Genomic DNA, 27,601 nt, shown 5'->3' with positions numbered 1-27,601 from the left:
CACACTGCAACAAGAATTTTATTAGTGTTGAACCAGTGGGGCTTTTTGCATATGTGGAAATTAGAACCAGCTCATAAAGAATAGAGAAAATTTTAGGTAGCAGATCTGCTATTAAGAAGAATGGCAGAGTGCAGGTATATAGGCCACAAAATATTGTTTGCTCCTAAGTAAATTCAGGGTCTCAGTCATCCATGAGAAAGACTACCCAGCTTCAGATGGGAATGAAACAAAGCTCATAGGGTGGAGGAAGATACAATAGGCCAGTGTGAGCTGGGGTGGTATCAATGTCCTCTGGATTGACCAGAGGTTTTAGAGTAAAATGCTGTAAAATGCTGGTCAGGATTAAAAACATCTCCATGCGGGCCAGACCTTCTCCAATACACGCTCTTCTTCCTAAAAAAGACATGGCAACTGATAAGTCATTTAATTCTGATTCTGAGTTAACACACAGAATACATGTTAATGAGTGTCTAACTAACCCAGATTAATTACCCAACAACTGACTATTTTTGCACTGTCCTGCTTTTGTTCCTGTCCTTCCATTCTTGGGACAAATTTTGTTTCATTTCAACCATTTTGGGGGGAGTATTTTACATTTCTATATTTCATAAATTTATATCATTTTAACTCTTCCTCTCCCCATTCACACTCAGATCCATGACTATTTTAATTATTCTTTTTTTTCTCTGAGACAGTGTTTCTCTATGTAATAGCCCTGGTTCTCCTGGAACATGAATTTCCAGTAGAGGAAATTCTGCCTCAACAAGAGAGTTTCCAGTCGCACCTGGTTCCTGGTCCATTGCAGCCTACTAGCTTGTGTCAGTTTTGAGGAATTTTCCATACTCTTCCACTTCCTCTGTTCCCATGGGAACAGTCTCTTTCTTTTTAATCACATTAGTCATCATTTTAACCTTTTAATTGTCCCTTAGAGAAGATCAATTTTTCTTTTCTGAGACCCTTTCAAATTGAAAGAAGGCATTTAAATGGTAGTACTTCCTGAGAGCAATTTCTCTTGCAGTCTGACTATTTAGTTTGCTGTCCTTCAAAAACACCAATTCTGTAAACTGCTCTCTCTGGTCTCCCCTGGAGGATGTGAGAATAGCACATTTTCACAGGGTAGTGTCTTTTTCTATTCACTGATCTTTTTGTTTCTTTCATACACTGTACTATTGTAGGGAGAGATCCTGGATACCAGTACTGCTGACCACGCCCATTTGGAAGTAGTCACAGGTAGGTAGAGATGGGTAGGATAAAGATAAAGGAGAAGAGGTGCTCTGCCTCTTTTGGAGTTCTGGTCAGGTCTTGGAGTGCCAATCTGATTATCGGCTTCTCGTGTGAGTTGTTCTCATTTATAAATATATCATCCATAACCATATCCTGTGCACGGGTGTGGTCAGTGGTACAGGTATCCAGGATCTCTCCCTACACTATACACCTGAATCTGAGCACTGAGTTGCTGCATGTAAGGTATTCTTTGGGTCCACAGTGACCTGGATCCTCTAGGTGGAGAGAAATGCCTCCAAACTACACATGCCATGCACAAGAACTTCCATGTGCAGCTCTTCTCACCTCACCTGGGCCCTGATGCATAAGGAAACAAAGCTTGCTTGCCTGCTGAGAAAGCCATGAAGTGGTCACTCTTCTTGAAGTTGCCTCTCTCATCCAGAAAGTGACCAGGGTCAAACTTCTCTGGGGAGGGAAATTCTTTGTCATCATGTAGGACAGAATTCAGACATGTCATTACACTTGTGCCCTGAAAGGAAAAGAACAAAAGTCATATATGAAGGAGGTCACGGAACCTGAAAAAAAAAATTAGATGTCTTTCATTTGATCTCTTTGTTCTGTGAACCAGCAGATTGAGGCCAAGTAAAAAGGCCATTTGTTCCATGTTAAAGAACACATCAGTGCCAGGCTTAAGAGATCTTATAGCCTGTAATTCTCATTCAGGGTCTCTGTGCATTGACCTCACAGCCCATCATCAGTAGTTTGTGGTCTGATGTCAGGAGCTTGCAGAAGTAAAGAAGCTCTTGCTACACATTCAGCAGTATCATCCCACATGACAATGCCATTGAAAATTCATTACAACTTGGTGGAAGAGGAGATAGAAAGATTGTAAGAGCCAGTGGGTGTAGGAGAAACCCAAGCCACAGCCGCCCACATGCACATTCACAGCAGGCACCTCCTGCATGAGCCAAGCCAAAAGCCTGCCTCTATGCCCAGAGACGCTGACAGAGGGACACCTGACCTGGAGACACCTATGAGAAAAGGACATACAGCAGAGTCAGTCGCCTGAGCCAATAGGACCTTTGGAGGGGGTATAAAGGCAGGCCTTACTTCCTTAATAAAGGAGTCTGCAGCTCTGCTACTCACTGATTCCCAGTATCTGAGATTTTGGTGCTGCATCTTCTCAAACCCTCCCTCAAGGGGTGTCTGAAACAAGTGAGGATGGAGAACACCAACGAAACAAGGGTTTCTAGGCACAACTGCACAGTAGCTTCACAAGTCTAATCCAGATGAGTTGTCAGCACTGAGAGTGTAAGTAAACACAAGTGCCAATTAGCAGCCACTCACTTAGGAAAAATTAGTTTTCTCCAGCAGTCTCCAGGAAACAAACTACACTTTAGGCAGGACTGATGTCAAGCAGTAGATGGCCAACACAAAAAGAACTTTGGTATTTGGGAAAGGCTTTTTTGGTTTCTTAATGCTTACTCTGGAATTTTTTTTTACTTTCAATATATTCTTTCATATACTGAGTATACTTTTCAGTATATACTAACGAAGAGGAAAGACATTGTTAGGCTGGACTTATGCTAAGTACGTCAAACAAAGTATGGAGGGAGGTGAGAATACAGAATTGTGGTTAATAAACAAGAGTAGTAAAACACACTGGAAAGCAAAGACGTGGACAGCAGATTGCACTAACAGACAGGAAGGGTATGGACAGATCAACAGACTGAAAAGTTTACGAAAAATCGATCATGTCAGAAAACCATATCAATAAAATACAAAGGAGCAGGGTGTAAGGGGTCTAAGATGACTGGTGTATGATACTGGCACCCTTGTGAAAGGTCAGGCTTTACGTAATCACATTACTTAACTGACAGGCAAAGATGCCTGGTGAGAAGCACACATGAAATAGATCTCACCTTGGGAATGTGGTACCCTCGGAATACCACATCCTGTGTTGTTTTACGAGGCAAGGGGATGGGAACAAGGTCGATGTATCTCTGGATCTCATGCAGTACAGCATCAGTGTAGGGCATGTGGTTCCTGTCCTGCATGCAGGGGCTCCGATGTCTGCCAACCACACGTGCAATTTCTTCCTGAATTTTAGCTTCCAAGGAAGAAACCATGATTTTTATAAAATGGAAAAGAATTATCTTTTATATGATTCTTGATCACTTTCAAGTTGTGGTAGGAAGTGGAGAGTAGAGGAAAACAAATTCCATTGTTTCTCTAAGAGTAGAAAACTTAACACATAGATGACAATATTCCAAGTATGAGATGCTAGTATCTACAAAAAGTGCTTAAAGACTATAAAAACTTTAAGCAAAGCATTGGTATAGAAAGTTAACATATAAAATCAATACTTTTTTCCATATATATAACATATTGAGAAGTAAATTAGTAAACATATTGAGAAGTAAATTAGTAAAATAAACATATTCACACGAGACAGTCAGTGAGGAAAAATAAGACAGACTATCCAATAAATGGTGTTGGTGAAACTTGGTATCTATTTGCAGTAGAATAAAATTACATTCATATCTTTCACTCTATGCAAAAAGCAATTTAAAGTAGATCAAAGTCTTTGAATGAAGCCTGAAATGTTGAGACTTTTGGGGAAAACATCAAGATGAACTTAAAGAACTAGGTATAGGAAGAAACTCTCTGAACAGAGTTCTGATAGCAGGGCATTGGCCTGGAGAATTAAAGAAGGAACCAAATGACATCAAATGATTCTACATAGCAAAAAAAAAAAAAAAAACTAACAGGATTTCCAGAATGATATACACTCTTAGCCAGCTATCTTTCAGACTAATACTCAGAAATTACAAAGAATTGCAAATACTAAACACATTCAAAAAATCTGCCAATTAGCATGTGAACAGATGAAATAAATATAGAATTTTCATAAGAAGAAACACAAATGGATAAAAACTGTTTAGGTGATCAACATCCCTAGTCATCAGGGAAATGCAAATTAAAATTACTTTGAGATTCACATCTCACCCCATGGCTATCATTAAAGAATCTGACAACAAATGCCACTCTAGTTGTGGGGAAACAGACCCTTTTCACTGCTGATGGCAGTGCAAATTAGTCCAGCCTTTATGGAAATCATTATGGTGGGTCCTCAATAAGTTAAAAAGAGATCTACCACATGACTACCCCTAGACATGTACCCAAGAAGCCCTATGCTACCACAGACACATTTATTCATCCTTGCTTATTGATACCAGAAAAAGGAACCAGCCTAGATGTCAGTCAACCAATAAATGGATGATGAAAATCTATTACATATACGGAATAGAAGAGTTTTCAGCTACAACAAACAACAAAAAATGACAACCCTAAGTTTGATTCTCTCCTGCCATCTACTCCTCCTGAGTGAGTTTGTTCCTTTTTGTTCTGTAGCTTTCAGGTGTGTTGTTAAGTCACTTATGTGTGATTTCTCCAAATTCTTTATGTAAGCACTTAGTGCTATAAACTTTCCTCTTAGCACTGTTTCCATTGTGTCCCATAAATTTGTGTATGTTGTGGATTCATTTTTATTGAATTCCAGGAAGTCGTTAATTTCTTTATTCTTCCTTGACCCAGTAGTAGTTCAGTTGAGAGTTATTCCGTTTCCATAGGTTGTAGGCTTTCTGTAATTTGTGTTGTTGTTGAACTCTAACTTTAACCCATGGTGGTCTGATAAGATACTTGTAGGGGAAGCTGTAGCCACGCCTTCTTAGGGGCTGGCTACAAGAGTACCTGAGAGCTTGTGAGGGCGTGGTCAGAGTGAGTAGGGGGATTGAGTTTTCGGTTTCGGTTTCTCTTTGCTGCTTGCTGTACAGACTACCACCGGCTGGCTGGTTCGCTCTATAAGTAAGGCTTTTCCCTATTAAATACCCTTATATTTCTACCTGACTCTGTATTGGTAATTTCTTACTATAGATACTAGAGGTTATTGCAATTTTTTTATATCTGTTGAGATTTGCTTCATGACCGAGTACATGATCAGTTTTAGCAAAGGTTCCATGAGGTGAATTTGAGTGAAATGTTCTGTAGATGTCTATTAAGTCCATATGAGTCATAACACATTAGTTCCCTTGTTTCTCTGTTAAGTCTCTGTCCAGCAGGCCTATCTACTGGTGAAAGTGGGGTGTTGAAGTCTCCCACTATTAATGTGTGGGGTTTGATGTGTGATTTAAGCTTAAGTAATGCTTTACAAATGCCCTTGTATTTAGGACATAGATGTTCAGAAGTGAGACTTCATCTTGATGGATTTTTTCCTTTGATGAATATGAAATGTCCTTCTCGATCTCTTTTGGTTAAGTTTAATTTGAAGTATATTTTGTTAGATATTAGGATAGCTACATTGGCTTGCTTCTTAGGTTCATTTAACTGGAAAATCTTTCCCCAGTCCTTTAATCTGAGGTAACAGCTGTCTTTGAAGTTGAGGTCTGTTTCTTGTATGGAGCAGAAGGACAGACCCTATTTTTGTATCCATTCTTTTAGCATGTGTCTTTTTATTGGCAAATTGAGTCCATTAATACTAAGAGATGTTATTATCAATGATTTTTAACTCCTGTTATTATTTGGTTTGGGTGGTGATGGTGGTGGTATGTGTGTGTTTCCATTCTTTTGGTTTTGCTATTGTGAGATTGTCTATTACCTGTATTTTTGTGGCTGTAACTGAGTTACTTGGGTTGGAGATTTTCTTCAAATACTTTCTGTATTGCTGGATTTGTGGATAGGTATTGTTTAAATCTGGTTTTGTCATGAAATATCTTGTTTTGTCCATCTACACATGGGCATGAAGGAGGAAAAGAGGCTTTAATAAGGCTACAAGCGGGGAAACAAAGGACTTAACAAAGGACTCCAGTCACTCGTGAATTGATAAGAACATCATGAAACTAAAACCCCTCTTTACAGCAAAGGAAATGGTCAATCAAATGAAAAAGCAGTCAACAGGATAAGAGAAAATCACTTTCACCTACACATCTGATGCAGGATTGATATCTAGAATATACAATAAACATAAAACTCTAAATATAAAACAAATAATCCAAACAAAACATAGGCTATAGTTCTGAACAGAGTTCTTTAAAAACAAAGCACAAGTGGCTTGTAAACATTTTATCAAGTATGGTGTGGTGGTTTGAATGAAAATGGTCCCCATAAACTCACAGGGAGTGGCATTATTGGAGTGTGACCTTGTTGAAGTAGCTATGGTCTTATTGAAGGAAGTTTGCCACAGGAGATATGCTTTGATGATTCAGAAGCTGAAACCAGGCTCAGTGGGTCACTCTCTCTTCCCGTTGCCTGATATCCAGATGTAGAATTCTTAACTACCTCTCTATCATCATGTCTGCCTGTATGCCACCATGTTTTCCACTATGATGATAATAGACTAACTCTCTAAGCTATAAGCCAGCCCCAATTAAATGCTTTCTTTTATAAGAGTTACAGTGGTAATGGTGTCTCTTCACAGCAATAGAAAACCCTACGGCACATGGCCATTTCACTCTTGAACTGTCAGCAGCTATGACAATCCACAAAACATGCATACAAGACTGATCTATCCCATCAACCTTCCCTCATTCGTAAGAATCTATGGGGAATTAATATTTCCTGGGATGTAAAAAAAAAAGATTCTCTTAAGTAATGTAGCCATTGGTCAATTGTCAATAATCCAGTAAGTAACATCTCACCAATGATCAGGTCAATAAACCTAATTAAAATATTGGTTTATTGAAAAAAGAAAAAAACAGAAATGAAAGTAAAAGGAGGACCAGTTGGGAAGAGAAAGGATATTACTAGGGGAGATGGTGGAGAAAGAGAGAGCAGGGGGTATAATAAAAATAATTACATATGTAAGAAAATGTTGTAATGAAGCACATAATTATCTAGAATTAATATATGCTAAGTGTAAGTGATATATACTTTCTGGAAAATAGGTATTTATTATGATGCGTGACACAATGTGAGAGGAGGCTAGTTCTTTTTGGACCCTAAGAAAACTATTATGTGTTGGTCCTAACCCAAATCAACGATTCTGAATCATAGCATGGAAAAGAGTGGCCACTGATCTTCCATTCCCTGCTGCAGCTTAAATACTGTATTTTTTTTCTTTATTATGATGTAGTTTGAACTAAATTCATGCAGTGGGAGGCAAGCACAGTAATACCAATGTTGCTAGTACAGAGTCTACACTAGAGTGACGGTTTCTAGTTCCATCTGCCCATGTCTACCTGGACAGGGATCTGTCCATCTATGATCATACCTGTGACTTCAGGATGCTTCAGCAGGAGCAAAAGACCGTATTTGATTGTGGAGCTCGTCGTCTCTGTTCCCGCACTGAAAAGATCCGATATAGTAGCAACCAGGTTTTCCATGGTAAATTCTGACTTTTTATTCTGCTTTTCCTAACAATTATAGGTTATAGGAATTAGTTTTGCTCGTTTGCATGTTAATTTGGTTTTTTTTTTCATCAAGGAAAATTTAATATTTTAAAAATTAACCATATGAGTTACAAGATAAATAATACTACATCAATGATTCTCACAAAGACAGGTTAAGTGATTACAAATAGAAAGGTAAATAAATGTAAAGCAAGCTTTGGTGTGTGTTTTAAATGTATCACTCAAAAGAACAGAAAACACCTTCCATATGAAATTTCCAAACCGCTTTAGTGTAGTTTAAATCCCCATTAAGGCACATCAAATACAACAGCTCTACTGCTTAACTTCGTCTCCCTATGTCTGATAATTATCTGTTGGAATCATAGATGGCACAAAGTCAGCATCTCTAGAAACAGTGTTCTGCTGAAGTCACTGGGTTTCACCATCTCAGAGCTTCAAGCTGTGATGATTAGTTCCCGTAAAATGTGAAAAATACAGAAACAATTCTATATGGCATTTGTTGTAACAGGAAACTTGTTACGTTAAATTAAGGTAATGTATTTTCCATTGATGTTTTTAAATTAATTTTTATTTAAATTAAAGGCTGATGGAAGCAAAGGAAGAGATTCACAGCTAAGTACTGAGCCAAACTTCTGGAGTCCAGGTGTAGAGAGGGAGGAGTGATGAGCATAGGGGGTCAAAAACATATTGCAAAGCTTCCTTAGAGCCTCTTTAAAGAAAAGTTCTGTGTTCTCTAAGTCTTTCTACCTGCTATTCATGGAGGGCAATTTGCATATAGTGATATGTTCTTGAATGAATATCTATGTGTTACTAAAGAACTAACCTCAGTCACAGCAAATATAGACTTCCTAATTCTAAATAAACTGAGAATCTTAGCAATATCTAAATATTCTATAGGATTTGCATGAGAAATTAATTCTGTATGCAGTAAATATATTACTAGAATAAACATCTCAATTTCACCAAGAAAAAAAAAAGTGAGTCAGATTCCCACAAATGTGAACTAGCAAATCAAGATCCCTTGTACCTTTTCCATTTTAATCAGGAAATGGTCAATAAAGTCCTGAGGGTTACTGGGGTTCAGAGATTCTTGATGCCTTTTGATTTCCTTCAAAATAAATTCGTGTTGTTCAGCCTCATGTTTAAGGAAGCTTTTATGGCTTCCAGGGAGACAGTATAAAACAGGATAGATACTGCACAGCTGCAAGAGAAACAAACTTGCATTAGGGTAAACAGCACTGTCCAGCAATTCAGAAAGGTGAGTTTCACATGCCTCATGCACTCCTGTATGCTTAGCATTTGGGGGAGCAGGCACAGCGTGGATCAAATGGCCAGAGGGGCCATGTACACAGTTTGTGCAGCAACTTCAGATCACATTCAATCCTTGACAGCAGAACTCCAAAGCAATGTGTGGGCCAATCCCACTGCCCCCTCTGTCCTAGTAAGAATACTGAGATGCAGAATGGGTAGTGAAATTCTAAGACCACAAATCAGAGATAGCAGGGATAGAAGTGTTCTTCATCCCGGTTTATCCTGAGCATGTTTCTCCAGTCACCTAAATGCTGCAACTCTAATAGACATGATGTGGGAGGGAGAAATCTCATGAGATTCCACTGCTAACTGATATAGACTGCTGGAAGAGGGAGATTTCGTCTTCTCTGGGGATGTCTCCTAACACCATGTGGTCTGCCTAAAACCATATCCATATAAGCAACACTAAAGGAATCAGGGGGCTAGATTTATGTATTGGGGTGTATGTGTATTCTTAAAGAATTTGCATGAGAGCAAGGGAGCAGGTACATGGGAGGAGCTGGAGAGGAGAAAAGAAAGGGGGAAATGATGTGATTATAATCTCAAGTTAGTTATTCACAAATGGAAGATGTCTTCTTCCCCTGGTCATCTAATTGGTGATTAAATGAATGACTAATTTTTCAAATGATGTGTATATATGTAATTTTTAAAGTATAACCAGTGGTTAGCTGTTTAAAATCTGTTATTTTTTTATTTGGGGAAAAAGTATGAAGTAGGGACATTCTAGGATCAACTACCATCTTATTATAAATGAGAGTTGTAATGAAATATTCAACAGATCCTTTGTATCTGGCATAAATTCCAGAGTGATGGCACTAGGCTTTGAAGTAACCTGTGTAAATAGTCAGTAGTTATTTGAGTGGCTCTTCCTGAAGGGATTTCAGAGCCTTCTCATATCTTAGGCTCTGGACTTTCCTGGCAAACAAGGAAGTCTCATATGACTGATAATTTCCTAGTTAATAGTTCCTTCAGACAATATCTAGACCAGATAAACAGTTTTGGTATGAAGAAATTGACTTGCTAAAAGTGTCTATTATGTAGCAATAAAGAGGTTTCTGTGGAACTGCTAGGCATTCGGTTCATCAGAAGCTGATTCCCCTGCTGCTAGCAAAAGCTGAATTACATTCTGGAGTGACTCTCTCTCTTCCCCCCACTCCCATCATACAGAACACCTACATATGGTGCCTGATGTCATGGGACTGGGGGGAAAGAGGAACCCAGACACTCCAGTACGAGAGTTATTTTATGTTCAGGTGAGACTCCAGGACTTCAGGTTGTGATTGCTCAAGTAAGGGGATTCCAGCATTTGACAGGGATGTGGGAATTCCCCCATCTCAGGAGTGGCAATATGTACAGTTGTTAAAAGGAGAAGCATTTACTGCACATTTGCAAATATTACAGATACAAATAGAATGGCTCCAGAGACAAAGAAAAAATAAAGGGAAAGACCCTTCAAGAAAAAGGATTTTCCTGATAGAAGAAGAGGAATTATTTAATCAAGGCCTGCAAATAGAAACCCTCAAGAGGCAAAAATAAACCCTGATAGAAAAAAATGAAAGTAGTTATTAGTTGGAATCCTGCAGAGAAGACAGATCTAAAGTGGTTTAAAGAACTATATTTGCATTCATACCACAAAGATGTCTGTTCAACTATGTTCATAGCAGCATTATTTGTAATAGCCAGAACCTGGAAGCAACCTAGATGCCCCTCAACCAAAGAGTGGATAAAGAAAATGTGGTACATTTGCACAATGGAATACTACTCAGTGGAAAAAACCAATGTCATCTTGAAATTCGAAAGCTAATGGGTGGAACTAGAAGAAACCATTATAAGTGAGGTAACCCAGACACAGAAAGAAAAACATGGTATGCACTCACTCATAAGTGGATATTAGACATAGAGCAGAGGATAAAAAGCCTAAAATCCACAACTACAGGGGAGCTAGGAAACAAGGAGGACCCTAAGAGAGACATACATGGACACGCCGCCCCCCCTCCCCCCCCACGCCCCTCCAAGAAGGGGAAAGGGACAAGATCTCCTGAGTAATTGGGAACAGGGAAGGAAGGAGGGAGGGAGGAGAAAGAGGAGGGTAGAAAGGGAGGAGGAGAGGAACATGAGGGATCAGGAAGGTAAAGCTGGGGGAAGAACAGAGGAGAGCAAGGAAAGAGATACCTTAATAAAGGGAGCTGTTATAGGCTTAATGAGAAACCTGGAACTAGGGAAATTCCCAGGAATCCACAAGGTTGACCCCAACTAAGAATCTAAGCAGTAGTGGAGAGGCTACCTTAAATGCCCTTCCCCTATAATGAGATTGATGACTGCCTTAAATGCCATCATAGAGCCTTCATCCAGTAGCTGATGGAAGCAGAAGCAGAGATTCACAGCTAAGCACTGAGCTAAACTGGAATCCAAGTGTAGAGAGGGAGGAGTAATGAGCAAAGGGGTCAAGACCATGCTGGGGAAACCCACAGAAACAGCTGATCTGAGCAAGTGGGTACTCAAAGACCCCAGACTGACAGCTTGAGAGCCAGCATAGGACCAAACCAGGCCCCCTGCATGTGGGTGTCAGTTGGGGGACTTGGGCAGGCTATGAGGCCTCTGAGAGTGGAACCAGTATTTATCCCTAGTGCAGGAATTGGCTTTGGGAGCCCATTACCTATGGAGAGATACTCTCTTAGCCTAGATACATGGGGAAGAGCCTAGGCCCTGCCCCAAATGATGTGACAGACTTTGATGGTCCCCCATGGGAGGCCTCACCCTCCCTGAGGCGTGGTTGGCAGTGGAATGGGAGGAGAGCAGGAAGAGAAAACTGGGATTGGTATGTAAAGGAAGATTGTTTTTTACTTAAATAAAAATGAATTTAAGAAAGAACTAGTGTTTTCATATGATTTGCATTCACCCTGTGTAAGACAGATTTTAAATAACTAGGCTACTCAGAATAGAATGAGTCTAAAAGATTGGAAAAAATTAACATCAGCTGGAACTCAGAGCTCTCTGGCTGAAGGCTGCATATAGTTAAGGGCCCACCAGTGCAGAGCAGAAACACCTGAATTCCAAATAATGACAGGCTGGGCTTTACTGCTTTACCTTGAGCCAACACAACCAGCCCTGAACTTAGAATCTTCTTCATTTGCTTGATTTTTGTTTAAGTGTTTTTTGTTTTCCCTTATAGGAAAATAACTCAGTATTAAAGGCCCCTTCATGGAAAATATTTGGGTTTTTCCCTAATACCAAGAATAACTCAATATCTGTGGTCACTTCATGGGAGAAAAAATTAAGACAGGCTCAACTTCTAGAAAAAAAATTGCTATCAGGGCATAAAGTACTAAGCCAAATGCTTTTTAAATTTCCAGAAATATTAGTCATTCTTTACATGAAGGATGTTCTTTCTCTTGCTCATCTAATTAATGCTTAAATGGATGCCTAATTGTCATAGTAAATAAAATGAAAGAGCAAAATTCATAATTTTAAACTATATCTTATCCATTTATTACTGCTGAGGATTTGGCTCTGTTGTTTAAGTTACTTTGTGGAAACTCTCAGTTAAATTCTGTAAAAATGTAACACCTGAAACAGAAGAGGTTATTAACTTAAATGTTCTAAGGTGGTCACTCATAGAAATGATCTTACTGATAAAAAGCCTACAAAAAATATTTTTCCACTAAATTAAATGCAGGTAAATTGTTTGTTCCACACTGTCAATAACTAGCAGGTCACATTATCATATTACTTGGGATCTGTGAAAATAAAAAAAAGAATCCTCTATTATAAACACTCCATGGGTATTGCACATAGTTACATCCTAAAATCCTATAGAGGGTCCTTTTAATACTTTTATAGATGGCTTTTGAAAAGGACAAAGAGCATATTTAGATGCAAATTCCATATGCGGCACAAAATGTTGTACCCACACTGAGTTATACAGCTCAAAAGTTTAAACTCTCTGTAATCAGCTTTTATTAAATGTCTCTAGCCCATTCTGCTATTTATTTAAATTTGGGTAACAGTTTATTGAGTGGACTAAAAACAAAACTTGTGTAGGGACATCTTGCCTGTGAACCTGTAATGATGGCCACACCCTTTTGGGTGTGGCTTCAGGCAAATGGAAGTAGAAAGAGGAAAGCTTAAGCCATGGTCTCTATCACTCTTTCTCTTGGGTCAACTGATCCAACAGGAAGGGCAGACAAGTGCTCCCATGATTATTATTATCTGTGCATCCCCCCAAAACACCCATTTATCATTTATCTTGGGTCTAGTGAAATCTTTACACCCTTGACTCAAACTTAGGTCTTATGGTGATAAGAGACAGCTTTGAAACCCCAGTTTACAACATCTTTATCCAAAATGGGTATCTTTAAGCAAGACTGAAGTTCAACAATTACTGACCCCATATATAAATTAACACATGAAGGATAGAGATGTGCTGAGAATAGAAAGCAACCTGACTTGAGAGAAAAAGAATGTTGCAGAAGGATTGTAGATATAGAAAAAATACAGTAGAAGGAAACATTTGGAATGAGGTACTTGAGAATGGAGACTAGTTAACAAGTCGGAATGGATGGAACATGAATAGTTTGAGACAGAAATAAAAAAAAAAAATGAAACAGAAGTATGAAGAAGGCTTAATGTGTTCCTTCAGTTCAGTTTCCTTGCTTTAAAAATAAATGAATTGAATTTTATGTAGTGATTTATTATTTATGATTAAAGCTTGCCTGAGGGTTCAGAAAGCAAAGTCAGCCACAAGCCATAGAAGCCAGAAACACACCTTTAATCCCAGCAGCCAGAGCTAGGAGGTGGTGGTACACACCTTTAATCCTAGGACTCAGTCCAAAGCCACCCAGATCTACACAAGAGTGAATCAATCTAAAAGAGAATTATAGTTCACACCTTTAATCCCAACATTAGGGAAGTACATAAGACAGAAGCAAGGTCTCAGAGAGGCATTCGTTCTCCAGCCATGCTGAGGAGAGGTTACAGTCTGAGGCTTGGTGAGAGCTCATGGAGACGGGATCAGCCCATTCAGCCTGAGGTAGAGATAAGAAGCTAGTGGCCAGCTGATTTGCTTTTCTGAACTTCAGCTTGAAGTTTGAACCCCTATATCAGTCTTTGGGTCATTTATTAATTCATATTACAATTTTATGGAAACATGACAGCAATACTGAGCTGCAGCCACCTCAGCCTCTAAAAAGTGCTAGCAGGAAAAAAAAAAAAAAAAACCTGCCTAGGAGAATAGCCAGGAGCAGCTGTAACTGTTATTGGTAGAAGATGGCACGTATAAAATTTCTAAACCCTGCTGGGCCTTGGTGACGCATGCCTTTAATCCCAGCACTCGGGAGGCAGGGGCAGGAGGATCTCTGGGAGTTCGAGGCCAACCTGGTCTCCAGAGTGAGTGCCAGGATAGGCTCCAAAGCTACACAGAGAAACCCTGTCTCAAAAAAAAAAAAAAAAAAAAATTCTAAACCCTAATAAACCTCTGCTTACTATTATTTTGGATTAAAATTTATTTTTATATGATGATAAATTCAAAGTGCTATAAAGGTATAACCAGGCTAACAAAAAATTAACTTAGAAATGCTTTTTAGATAGAAGGGGAATATGAGAGCTCCCGGGGACAGATTACACAATGCCTTATGAAGTTTAAATGTTTTAATGCTAATGAAGCAGTGACAACAGCTGCTGAGACATTGGATTGTAGGAAAAAAACTGCTGAATTGAGTCAGCCTGTGTACTACCAGAAAATAATGGAATGGAAACCAGGAAAGGTGTTACAGTGATGCCAAGGTATGTTATGTTAGTACTGGAGAAAAGAAAGTTGTGAAGAGATACAGAAAGCCCTTAAAATGAAAGGCTGATCCTTCTACCTGGAGATAGCTTAAGAAATTTTCTGGTAAAGGAAACAGTAGTTTGACTGGCTGAGAAACCTTTGACTGTTGCCACTTTATTTCATGCTATGCTGTCCATGGTAACTGAACAGGTAACGGTGGCCAATCACACATAATGGGCCTATATTTCTAAGTTGGGGAGATATATATGTATTTCCCTGTGGTGGCTAATGAATCTTCTTGGCTACCTGGTCCTTATGACAACCAAGGACCTGCTGAGCCAATGGAGGAGGGGAAGGAAATCATAAATTATACTGTGGATTTGTAAGGAATTCCTATTTGTATGAGGAACGGAACTCAATCACTAAATATAACTTTTCAAGTGTAGCTGTCTATACTACCCAGGATCTTCATAATAAGTTTTATATGTGCTTCATGCATCTGGTTTTAGAGGATAGGAGATTAATGCTACTATTTCAATAAGTCTACTGTTTTGTGAGATGTGGGTTACCAGCAAGGCATCTGACTGGTACACTGGCAACAATGTGAAAGTGAGAACTCTTGGGTACTTAATAATATCTCCCATGGAGAAGTCATTGATTGGAACCAATATGGCTCCCCTCAAGATAACTATTCTCTCGGAATTGAAGTGGTAATGGTATTGTTTAAATGAAACTGTGGAGATTAGTTCTACTTTTAATGAACCTATTCAATGGCATGGTTGCATTTTGGCAATTTGGCAATTCAGTTCAAACTAATTTGTGGAAATTACCAAGTGCCTTTGCCTTCTTAAAGCATGCAAAGGAAGGTTGAACATAAATGATGGTAAGTATACTTTGTTGTTTAACTTTATAGCATGTGTTCCATCACCTTATTTGTTACTGAAAAGGCCTGTTCAATGGCACCCTAATAACTATAGTATCATTTGTGAACACTGTGTTCTTCATACCTGTGCTAATTCTAGTATGTCCTTAAATGTCACTTATGAAACATACATTCTTAGAGCAAGGCCAGCCGTCTGGACACTGCTGAAACTGTTGAGGCCATGGCAAGGCTCACATGTAATTGCTACAAGGCGCAAGATCACACAGTGATCATACAGCCATCATTTCCTGAGACAACCCACCAGAGCCAGGGGCCCTACATGGAGGTTTTTAAACCAATATGAAGGTCACAGTTGGTGTTATAATCTCAGGGATAAAAGTGGCTGTTCCTTGCTGTAGAGTCTTCCAGTATCTTATTCCTTTCTCTAACAAACTTGGGTTTACTTCCCACAGTTTAGCACTATCTGATCATTTACTGGGCACCATTTCTCTCACGCATTTGGAATTTACTGACTACACTCCTTAGCCATGTGTGAAACCTGTTTTCCAATAACAGGTCTTAGTTTACTGATTGCATTGCTTAGCTAAGTATGAGACCTGTTTCCCACTATCTGGTCCATGTTCCCTTTCCCATGCAATTGCAGAGATCTGCCTTCCTGCAATTATCCTTATGGACAGGCATTTGGGCAGTGTTTAGGGCCCAGGCAAAAGCATCCCATCTAAGACATTCTCAGATATCCAAAGACATAGAATTACTACACGCCCAAAGCTGTTGATTCACAGCTGCCTAGATGAATAGAAAGAAATAAGCAAGCTCTGGTTTTACCTCACTGGCAGATAGAAAAGTAATAACCTAAACTAACCCTGCACTAAAAGATTCTCGGACTTCTTGTTTTATTACCCAAGGTCTTAGCTCAGAGATTTACTGCTTGTGTTTCCCCTGAGAAGATAATGGCCAAAGTAATCAGCCCATTTGCTCATCCTCAGGAATTAGGAGCTGTGCTTCCACTGAGGCCAGAGCACTGGAAGGTCCAGGTTTCACTTCTTGTGCAAATTAAACTTAGACTTATAACCCTAAGCAATTGATGCTAAAAGCTTCTCCTAGCAGGAAACAATAGCAAAAGTGCAGACAGCAGACCAAAAGCTGTTTGCCTGCATTCCTCTGCTGTTTACTAGGCTGCCTACTTACCCAATATTCCCTATGCATGCTGGGAGAAAAGCCACTGAATTAAGAGACAATCTTTCCCTTACTCGTAATTTTTACTGAATATAAACTTTAAATTCTTATCTAACAACTTTAAAATGTAGTGTAGCACACTAGTCTCCCCCTTCTAGAATGCCCTAATGATTCAATTTCTGAACTAACCTTCTTCCCCCTTAAGAAGTTCATGGGATGTTCACTAGCCACTCTCAACTTTGAGCTGACATCCAGTACCTCCCTTATGAGAAGATCCTTATCTGTCTCCTATGATGCAAAAGAATTCCAGCCCCACAAACCAACTAGAGATGAAAATTGCTAGTGGTAATGATATATAACTGGAAACATTTTGTTGCTGAAGAAGCAGAATAAAGAGACATGGATAGAAAGATCATGTTGTAAGTAGAGTCTTCTTTCTCTCTGATTTCTGTTCCTTCGATTATTTTTAGCTCCTTTTTTTGAACTCTGAGTGAAGATTTTAGAAGCTGGCCTTCTAAAGTTTTCAAAATGTGATGACTCTAGTGCAGAAACTCACTGAAAGGGTACTAATAAGAACTAGTCGGATGATTGGGCTGATCATCGCTGTACTTATGAGAATTATTATATCAACTGCCACTGCCTGTATGGCTGAACTTGTGCATCATAAAGAAATTCAAACTGCTGAGTTAATTAAACAGGCACATATCGGTCATTTGAGAGTTCAAGGCTAGCCTGGGCTATATAATGGAAAGGAAGGAAGGGGAGGGAGAGAGGGAGGAAAAAAAAGAAATAAGAGATAGAGGGAGAGAAAAGGAGGGAGGAAGGGATGGAGGGAGAGAAGAAGGGAGGGATGGAGGGAGAGAAAGAGTGGTAGAGGGTGGGAAAGGAGGAGTGAGGGAGTGAGAAAGAAAAGGAGGGACAGAGGGAAGAAAATAGTCAAAGAGGATAAGATTCTCCAAAACTTCGGGACAGCTAGAAGACAGAATGCACAAGTCAGGGCACAGCCTGCAAAAGTCCTTTCATTTTCCCAAATTCACACAAATGGCCTCTTTTTGAAGTTGAAAACTACCCACTTCTTCTCAAAATGCCTGCTCTCCGATAAACCTGGTATCAGACAGACAAAGCTTATAATCTCAGTATTAGCTTTTGGATGGTGATGGTATAGATTTGGGTCACATAACATTTTCACATATAAATAGAACTGGATCTCACCTGAGCCCAAGGTGACTCTAAAGCTTTAATAATTCTATGAAAACTCTCTGTGACCTTTTGGAATATCTCATCATTGTAGTCAAAACGATGCTGGAAAATGACAGCAGAGATCACATTGCAGGGGACACAGGCCAGAAGGAAGCTAGGGTCACAGGGGGCTCCTAGAACAAAGAAAGTTAGAAGTTAATATACAATCCACATACAGATCTTAAACTTTCACATTAAAACAGTTGGGAGTGTGAGCTACCTAGAGAAAAATCATCACTGACCTCTACAAGCCTGAGAGACACTTTATTCTCTGTCCCCCAAATAAAATATCTGATGTGCTCCATCTGCTGTGCAGTCTACAACACTCTCTTCTTTTTCCCAGTCTATTAAAGTCCTCATTCTAAAACATTTACAAATGGATGCAGTTTAAATCTATGTGTGAACAGTTCTTCACAGTGCTCATACAAATCTTACTAACTTGATTTTTTAAATCAATTTCTTTTCTTCTAATATATTTTATTAAATCCCAAACATTCAAAACAGCCAATGTGTGTGAAATAATTTAAACTTGTGAATGAGATATTTACAATCTCGGCAAACCTATGATACATCTTATACTTGCAGTTCATCTACATTCACATTTCCCCAGGCAGTTCCATGCAAATGAGGGCTCCACAATTTCCTAAGGAAGATTGAAGTTCATGAAGTGGGGGTTGATTCAAAGCAGAATTCAGGGCTAAGCTGAGATCTGCTATGCAGAAAGAAATACAGCTCGTTCTATTTGTGGGAAAGCTGAGATAGCAACTCAGAGCCTTCTGGGATTAGAGGAAGTAAAAATATCAAATTGTAATTATCTTCTAAATACAAATCTCAAATAGTTTTTAAAATAATTTTATAAATATGTCATGAGTGTTTATTTTTGTAGTTCACACAAGTTTCTTTTTCAACAGATGGAGAATATTACAGATATGGACAACTGGCCAAAATGCAGAGAATAAGTAATCATGGGGTATCCAACCCTAACTGACATATCTGCAATGCAGCCTCTACACCTAAGGCTCAGGGAAAATCCTGGAAAAGGAAGAGAGCGGTATGAGCCAGAAGACAAGGACACCAGCTGCTAGAGAGTGTCCCAAACATGATATGGAAAATGCTGCTGTGAATTCTCAACAATATGATTGCCTGAATAAGAACAGCATAACGACACCAGTTGACATGGCAACCAGCACAGGGGAAATTCCACATATTCCTATCTCAAGATGAACTGGAATTTCCATATTGATTGAGAAATTGGTATAGACTGAGGAGTCCCTGTTTTGGCCCAGTTTACAAGCAGTCAATGGCTTCTGAGAGACGGAGAATCATTCCCCCAAGGAAAAATGCCCACAGAGGTTGTCCAATCCCAAGTATTCAGCTCTGGACACACATACATACAAGCAATGCTAAATAGACTAAGTAGGTTATACGTACATGTGGGCATATATGTGTGCATGTGTGTGTGTGTGTGTGTGTGTGTGTGTGTGTGTGTGTGTGTGTGTGTGTGTTGTGTAACAATGATTTTAAAAGAAGACATCATGAATTGGAGAAGGCTGTGGAAATGATGTAGACTAGGGCTCATGCATCAAATTCTCAAAAAAAGGTTTTAAGTTTGATTACGAATCCAGCATGACATAAAGACATCAGTAATTTTTTTGGGCAGGGGGAGATCAACAGATAGATGAAACATGCAACTACATTTAAGATAATTCAAATGGGATTTTCTTGTGTAAGGTTGACAGGACTTCCCACCAAGGACCCTCAGGCAACCTATCGTAACAATCTCTAGAAGCCTGGTGTTGAACATACAGCAAAGACATAAGTAGTTAAACATATACCTCTAAGTTAGTTTCTGTTAACCTAGGTATATCATTAAATTTACGAGTTTTTTATTATACAAAAACCTGCCCTAATACAAACTATTTTGGAGACTTTTTGTTGCTTCCTTAGTCTAAAAGAGATTCAGTGATAAACTATGAGCTCAGTGGTACCGAGAAGCTTTATAAGTGTTTCCTTACTTGGTTTATACCATGTGGTCATCTAATCAAAATGGCAGTGTAGTCACATGGAATGTTCCCTTTAGCCTTAGTAACAATGGCTGCCAGTCATATGGCTACATTTAAAAGATCTATGTTTTTAGATCTATTTTTAAACAAGAGTTGACTTTGGCTACATATTCAGCATTTCAAACAAGAGCTGACTCACATAAACAGTCAGTCGTAGCAAATATTACTCATGTACAGTGTCTTTAATAATAGACTTTTTGTTATATGTTTTAAACCAAATTTGGTTACAAATCTTATAGATTTGTTTTACCATAGCCAATGAATTTACAAATCCTGAGATAAGTAAGCAGTGGTGGTGCAGGCCTTTAATCCCAGCACTGGGGAGGCAGAAGCAGGGGGATCTCTATGAGTTCAAGGTGAACCTGATCTATAGAGTGAGTTCCAGAATACCTTGGGCTACACAAAGAAACCCTGTCTCAAAAAAAGAAAAGAAAACACCCTGAGATACAGTTTACTACATAGTTTTAAGGGATTTTTTTTAAGCAGAGAGCAGAGAAATTGTAGAGAAAAGATTTGTAAAATTGGGAAGTAGAAGAACCTGAGAGAAGAGAGACTTTGGGAAGTGTAGAGCCGGGCAAGTTTAGCTACAAGAGATTTGGGATCATTTGTTTGTGCAATGGCAGAAGTTGTTACCATGTGAGACAATTTGAAAATTAAGCTAATCTTTGGCCATCGATCTGCACTGAAGCCAAGCTGTTTGTAATTACAGGGGTAAAGAGAGAGTATAAAAATGAAATTCCATGGGAGGGAATTTCAATAAGTTCCAAGAGTGACCTATGACCCAGATGGGCTTAGACTTATGGAAGCTGCAGTAGATCTGCCCCAGGAGGAGAGGCCTAGGAAGCTTAAGTAAGAGACAGAGGGGAGTGGAGGACGACAAGTATACTTCTGACTCCATGACCTTCATAAAAAAGCCTATTTGTAATAACTATTCATCTTGCTTATCTAGTAATTATAGAAATAGATATACACCATTTGTTTTCCTCAGTGCGTCCAAGAGATAAAGGACTTCCTCCTGAATTCGGTCTTCAATAGTTTTCTTTCCCATCCCCATAGACCGTAAGACCATGAGGGAAAAACGCCGTGTTTGCTTCCATATTTCTCCATTGCTGAAAATGATACCTGTTGGAACAAAAATTTATCTCATTTAGAGTGTTCTTCACAGGAAATAATACTGACTCTTGTGCTTGCTTAAACTCTTGCATGTATTGTGTGAAAGTTCAACATAAATTCTCTAAACTCAAAACATGGTCAAGATAAGCCCATAAAAAATAACTTGCCAAGGAATTTTTAGACAACAATGCAGAGGAGCAAAAGCTCCCTTGTCACTCTTGCCAGCACTCAGTGTTCAGCTTTGTACTAGACTGAAAATCAATAACTGGAATACAGTTGGTTTCCAACCTTCAGTTCAATTTCTGGTTTCTCTGCTATGAATGAGTAGAAAATAGCTACATGGTCAGTGTAAACCATGATATGTTCTTAGGTTATTACATGTAATAGAATATGCCTTCCTAATCTTGGGCAGCAAAGCCAGACCTCCTAAATCAGCGATGCATCCATGGAAGACAATAACCTATACTCAGCAATGTGCCATGTGAAACCATAGTGTTTGTTAGGTTAACTATGGTAAGTATGTTTTCAGCTTAGACCAGTTGAAGCTTAGAATGGTTTGCAAGGATGTGATCTCATTGTGACTGAAAAACTTCTGAACTTTGATGGGGGATGGGGCCAAACAGCTGTGGGAAGCTCACATGACAGAACTTAAGTTTTAAAACCATTTTTACAATTGGTGGAAATGGTTTCTGGGAGAAAACTATTCCTTTCACTGTCAATATTCCTCCATTTCCTGTAGTTCTGTGTGTAGTAGTGAGGCCTTACAGGCTTCTCCCCATACACTTTGGCATATCTATTGGTGCCTTCCTTTTTTGCCTCATGTTGGGAAGTCATGCTGGTGAGACTTATGGATATAGCTTCTAACACTATTAAGAGACACATTCTCACAACAAATTCCCTGAACCTGTGACTCTTACAATCTTTCCACCCCCTCTCCACAATGTTTCCTAAGCCTAAGGTGCAGGAATATTTTGTAGATGTTTCCTTTAGCACTGGACTGCACAACTCTGAATGTTGACTGGTTATTCAATACCAAATGGTTAGCCCTGAAAATATACATACACATAAGGTTCTACAAACTTAGCAGGTTAGCAGGTTACATTTAAGTTATATTTACAATAACAATTACTGAAAAATGAGGCCATGAATTTGAAAAAAAAAAAAAAACGGCAAGGAGGGGTATATAGGATGGTTTATAGGGAGGAATGGAAAGGGAGACATGATGTAATTATTATAATCTCAAATATAATTTAAAAGAAAAAAAAGTGTTTCCAGTATCAGTGCAGTATACAAACTCTGAGTGTCCCTGTGGCTCTTGTAGAGAGAACAAGGCTGTGCTTTTTTTTTTTTTTTTTTTTCCCAATCCCACTATATTCAAGTGCTCCTTACAGTTTTTAAAGATAAAAGACGGGACACAAATCTGGAAAAAGTCATATCTATACTGGTCTCCACACTCTACACATTTATAAAATCATCTAGATCCATACTCAGGCCATGAGACAGAATATGGTGACTAATATATTTTGTCACTTTCATTTCCTTTCTTTGTGTCAGTATCTTTATCATAATGTTTCTGACTATAGTATTCAGGGAGTATTCCATAATACATAATACATAATACATAAGCATTAAGTTCAAACTTAATGCTTCGTGCGGACATTTGTAAAGTTAATCAATTTTAAAAACAGGTTAATAATCCCTTAGGGGGGAAAAAAACACATTTCGTTAATGAACACTAGAGGGCAGGAGAGGAAAGGGAAAGGTGAGTAAAAGAAGCCAAATTTGTCAGTAGGCACTGTATCTTTTTACTGAACTGTCATAGCAAATGCCACCAAAATCTGCTAATGCATGTAAATCAGAATTTACCCAAACATAAAGAAAATGAAATCACATTTACAGGATGTACTGGGTGGTTTTGTGTTTCAACTTGACACAAGCTGAAGTCATCAGAGAAGAAGGAGCCTTAGTTGAGGAAATGCTTCCATGAGATCCAGCTGTAAGGCATTTTCTCAATTAGTGATCAATGCAGGCTGGCCCAGCCCATGGTGGATGGTACCATCCATGGGCTGGTGGTCCTGGGTTCTCTAAGAAAGCAGACTGAGCAAACCATGAGAAACAAGACAGTAAGCAGCACCTCCCCATGGCTTCTGCATCAGCTCCTGCCTCACTAGGATCCTCTGGCCCTGTTTGATTTCCTATGCCAAATAAATTCTTTCCTCCCCAACTTGCTTTTGGTCATGCTGTAACAATAGAAATCCTAAGACACAGGGAAATGGGTGAAACTGTAAATTATTTATCTCACATAAAGGAAGCCAGACTCTTTAAAACAAATACAGCCATTTTCTGTTATAAAGTTTGTGTGTTGGGGGGGGGGCGTGCGTGCGTGCGTGCGTGCGTGCGTGTGTGTGTGTGTGTGTGTGCGCGCGCGCGACGCGCGCGCAACGCGCCGCGCGCGCCGCGGCCCCCCCCCCGTGCGTGATGAAAGAAGAAACACCATGAGAGAGGAAGAAAAGATCTAAGAGCGGGGAATAAAAAGAGAAGATAATATGTGAAAACAGAAATGGGTCTATTGGAGAGAAAAGGGGAATCAGTAAGAGACAGGAATGGGAGAGCACAGTGGGAAGGTGACAAATAAGAGCAAAAATTACACAATATGACATAAAGAAATGTTTTCTGTATGCTATATTTAATTCTTTGCAATTTTTACAAAATAATTCATGAACTTAAAAATACTTCTAGTTTCTCAGTTTCCCCAACAAAGAGCCATACCTAACCCTTCTTTGACTCTGCTGAGCAAGGATGATTGTGTTTTCCCAGAAAACTCATCTCCCCGGTCAACCAGAGCTTCCTTCAATGTTTCGTATCCATGCAGCACCACTGTGGGCTTCATGCCCAGATACACAGTGAACACAGGGCCATATTCTTTTGCTAACTGGAAACAAGCATGGGTGATCAGTGAGGGAAATATTTTTATTCATACTGAAGAGACATTTTAATTTCACACATTCACTGACTTTAGATCTAGTAATGTAAAAAGAAATGACAGTTAAACAGCCACTATCATTATCTTCTTGACAATGTTGCTGTTACTACTCTTCTTCTATACAACAGAGACTGATACATATTTGCTCAAATTTTACTTTTATGTTTTTCTGTCAAATCTACATTTGCATTGCATTTCTCTTCCAGCCTTCTCTTACAATAAAGAATGTGTTTCTCTCTTGCTCCCCAGACTGATAGCTGGGATACCAGCATGGGACTGATCCAGACCCCAGGAACATGGGTTTCTGTGAGGAAACCATGGAAATCTACGGGACCTCCTGAGTAGTTCAGTACTTATCCCTAGCATAGGTGTGGACTTTGGGAGCCCATTCCACATAGAGGAATACTCCCTGAGCCAAGACACACCCGGGGGGTGGGGCAATAGGCCCTATCCCAAAGGATACGATAGACTCTGATGACACCCTACGGAAGGCCTCACCATCCAGGGGGAGCAGAAAGGATATGTGATAGGTAGAGTTTTAGTTGGGGGTGTGGTTGGGGAAGAGGGGAGGGAGAGGGAACTGGGATTGTCATGTTAAACAATCTTGTTTCTAATTCAAATAAAAAAAATCTGCAGGAAAAAAAAAAAAAAAAAAACATGTTTCTCTTCCTGAGTGTGGGACGTCTCTACCAGTCATTCCACTTGTACACTAATAATCATCTCCTGCATCAATTCTCAATGTCATCCCTTCTGCTGAAGTCTCTGTGTTTTAACAGTAGTGAGGACACAGCAGGATGGGCATGCCTACCCCCAGTACCTTCTACAAGGCTTTATACATTCCAATCACCCTTAAAATCAGCTGCATGCGTGGAGCATGGTGTCTGAAGCCAAATAAACATTGATCACCATTGAATGTAAACACTAACCAGGGAGGAGTCATTACATATTAAAGAAATAGAAATTAAACCTCAGGGAGGTTTTAAAACTTGCCCCAAGCTGTGAGTTCATTTAAAACACCCAAATTGAGGAGCTCTAAGGGCAGTGAGAGCTCTGGTGACTGACTTTTCCTTCAGGTTTCAGGGAATAGTTGCCATGTGGATCAACTATAGAGCAGTCATTGACTCATTATCCAGAAAATATGGTAAGAACTCTCAGAATTCCTGAATCCTTAGTTGTATCCTTGATTTCGAATCAATGTATCCTCTAGGAAAATGTACACTTGAGAATTTATAAATCAATAGATTTTTGTAACTGAACACAGTTCCATTTGCACTGCAGCTCATCAGAGAATAATTGCTGTACTGAAAAAGGACCTAGGACGAGACACAAACACCAATTAGTCTGTTTCTGACAGTGTCACAAATCACCTCCTGGATCCCATTACCTTCTAGCCTTCAGGCTTGGGTTTACATTAAAAATTTTGCTTTGGGATAGGGAATCGGTGTAGGGTGGGGGGAAAGGGGAGGGAGAAGGAACTGGGAGTGACATGTAAAACAAACTTGTTTCTAATTTAAATTTTTTTTAAAAAAATTACTTTTATTCTGGTTCCACGTGTAAAGCACTTGCTGTGTTCACATAAAGCCAGACACAATCAGACACACACACACACAAAATCCAATCTCTACCTCAACAAAAAAGGAAACATACAGGAGGATCCCCAGGAGCTCCCAGCCAGCTAGCCTGAGACAGCTGTGGCAGACAAAAGCACTGTCTCAAATAATATGGCAAACAAGACAGACACTCAAGAGTGTTCTCTGACAGACATGCTCACATACATGCTCACACTCAAACATGCATATGCACACACATTTACATGCGTACACATCATACACACATTCACTCTTCGAAGATGGGAGGTGTCCTTCTGTATATGTTTCTCTTATTGGTTGATGAATAAAACACTGATTGGCCAGTAGTCAGGCAGGATGTTATAGGCTGGGCTACCCAACGAGAAGAATTCTGGGGAGAGAACACAGAGGATGAGCTACCAGAGAGAGGCCATGTAGCTGCTGAAGGAGTGACAGGACTGGGCATTCTCCAGTAAGCCAAGAAATACTTAGATTAATAGAAATGGATTAGTATTGAAGAGCGAGCAAGCCAGTAAGAAGTCTGAACCATTGGCTAAACAGTTTATAATTAATAGAAGCCTCTGTGTGTTTATTTGGGTCCAAACGGCTGCAGGACCAAGTGGAACAGAAACTCCATCTACACTTCACTTGGGCCTTCAGGTACCTGAAGAGTAACTAAAACTGAGATAAATCTTAGCATATCTGCCTTTACTTCATGCCTGTCTCCTTGACCTTAAACTGTGGTTCAATTTCTGTTGGATTCTAAGTGCAGGCTGGGTAAGCGCTCAAGTGTTTATATGAAGTGGCTAATCCATTCATATAATCAATGTCAGTGTTGAAGCCATTGACATGATTGAAGTCTTTTCAAGTTCACAGGTTCTGTTACAGAGCCTCTACAGTGCCCTAGAAGCTGTCCATAATTATACTTAACCACCAAGAACAGCAGAGCTCTACAGGAGGCTCACTCTAAGGAGATACCCACCCAAAAGGCAGTTATATTATGGGTACCATAGTACCCCATCCAGAATCCCAGGAGATTGCCCCTGACCAGTTTAACAACTTCCTGAACACAAAATAAAACCAGTTTCCTCAGCACCAAATGAGAATGTTCCTCTACCCTTAAGAACCAGAAAATTCCTCAACACTGATAAATAAGACTGTGCTGTGCAAACTCCTGGAGCCTTCCTTGCCTTAACTTTTCCACCTGTGACAAACCTCAAGACTGTCAACACAAAGAAAACCTCTGGATTTCTTTCTGTCAGAGTGGCCACAGTGATATTAAAATACCTTTCCTTGTTGTACTGTTAACTTCTGTTCCTACATTTCTGTTAAAAACAAGTGGCCAAAATCAGTCAGTTGGGACTCCAAGTGTTAGGGGTTTTCTTCTTGACCCCTGGTAACATCTTCATGGAGTCTAAGACCACATTTTATTTGTACTGACCACTGAAAGGAAGCTAATCACACTTACCATGTTCAGAGATTTGCTGATATTTTTAATATCCACTTGCAAAATATTTCCAACAATTGGAAGAGGAGTAGGTCCAGGTGGGAGTTTCCCTTTGCCATGGTACTGATTCCATAGGGAAAAAACAAACAAACAAGACAGGCAAATCCCTAGGATGACCAAGAGAGCCATTGGCACAATTTGAACAAATGACTGGAAAGCTTACATTCCAAGAGTCTATAAATCCTGTCCAAAGAAGCACACAGCGTTTGGACGGTGGGTGGGACCTCTATCTTTAGTGCACTTTGATCTGTATAAACAAAGCTGCTGTTTGACACTTCAACACAACTCTCCCTTCTTTAAAGTGTGATATTGATGGCTGTTTTTTTTTCTTCTTTTTATTCATTCATACATTCTGACCACTGC

General features: G+C 39.4%; 1 protein-coding gene across 1 annotated transcript; it reads right to left on the bottom strand.

Moving 5' to 3' along the window:
• Positions 1–27,601, bottom strand: LOC100756757 (cytochrome P450 2C70). Its single transcript, XM_035443072.1, has 9 exons — positions 27,200–27,601; positions 23,950–24,112; positions 21,040–21,189; positions 17,978–18,138; positions 8,659–8,832; positions 7,493–7,634; positions 3,147–3,334; positions 1,608–1,753; positions 1–389 (listed from the first exon to the last, which is right to left on the bottom strand). Exons 1-9 carry the CDS (start codon positions 27,365–27,367, stop codon positions 212–214), a joined length of 1,470 nt encoding a protein of 489 aa, XP_035298963.1. The 5' UTR covers positions 27,368–27,601; the 3' UTR covers positions 1–211.

This window comes from Cricetulus griseus, chromosome 3 (assembly GCF_003668045.3).
Source record: "Cricetulus griseus strain 17A/GY chromosome 3, alternate assembly CriGri-PICRH-1.0, whole genome shotgun sequence".
NCBI lineage: Eukaryota > Metazoa > Chordata > Mammalia > Rodentia > Cricetidae > Cricetulus > Cricetulus griseus.
Note: the sequence above shows the minus strand (reverse complement) of the source record. Positions and strands in the feature narration are given on the sequence as shown.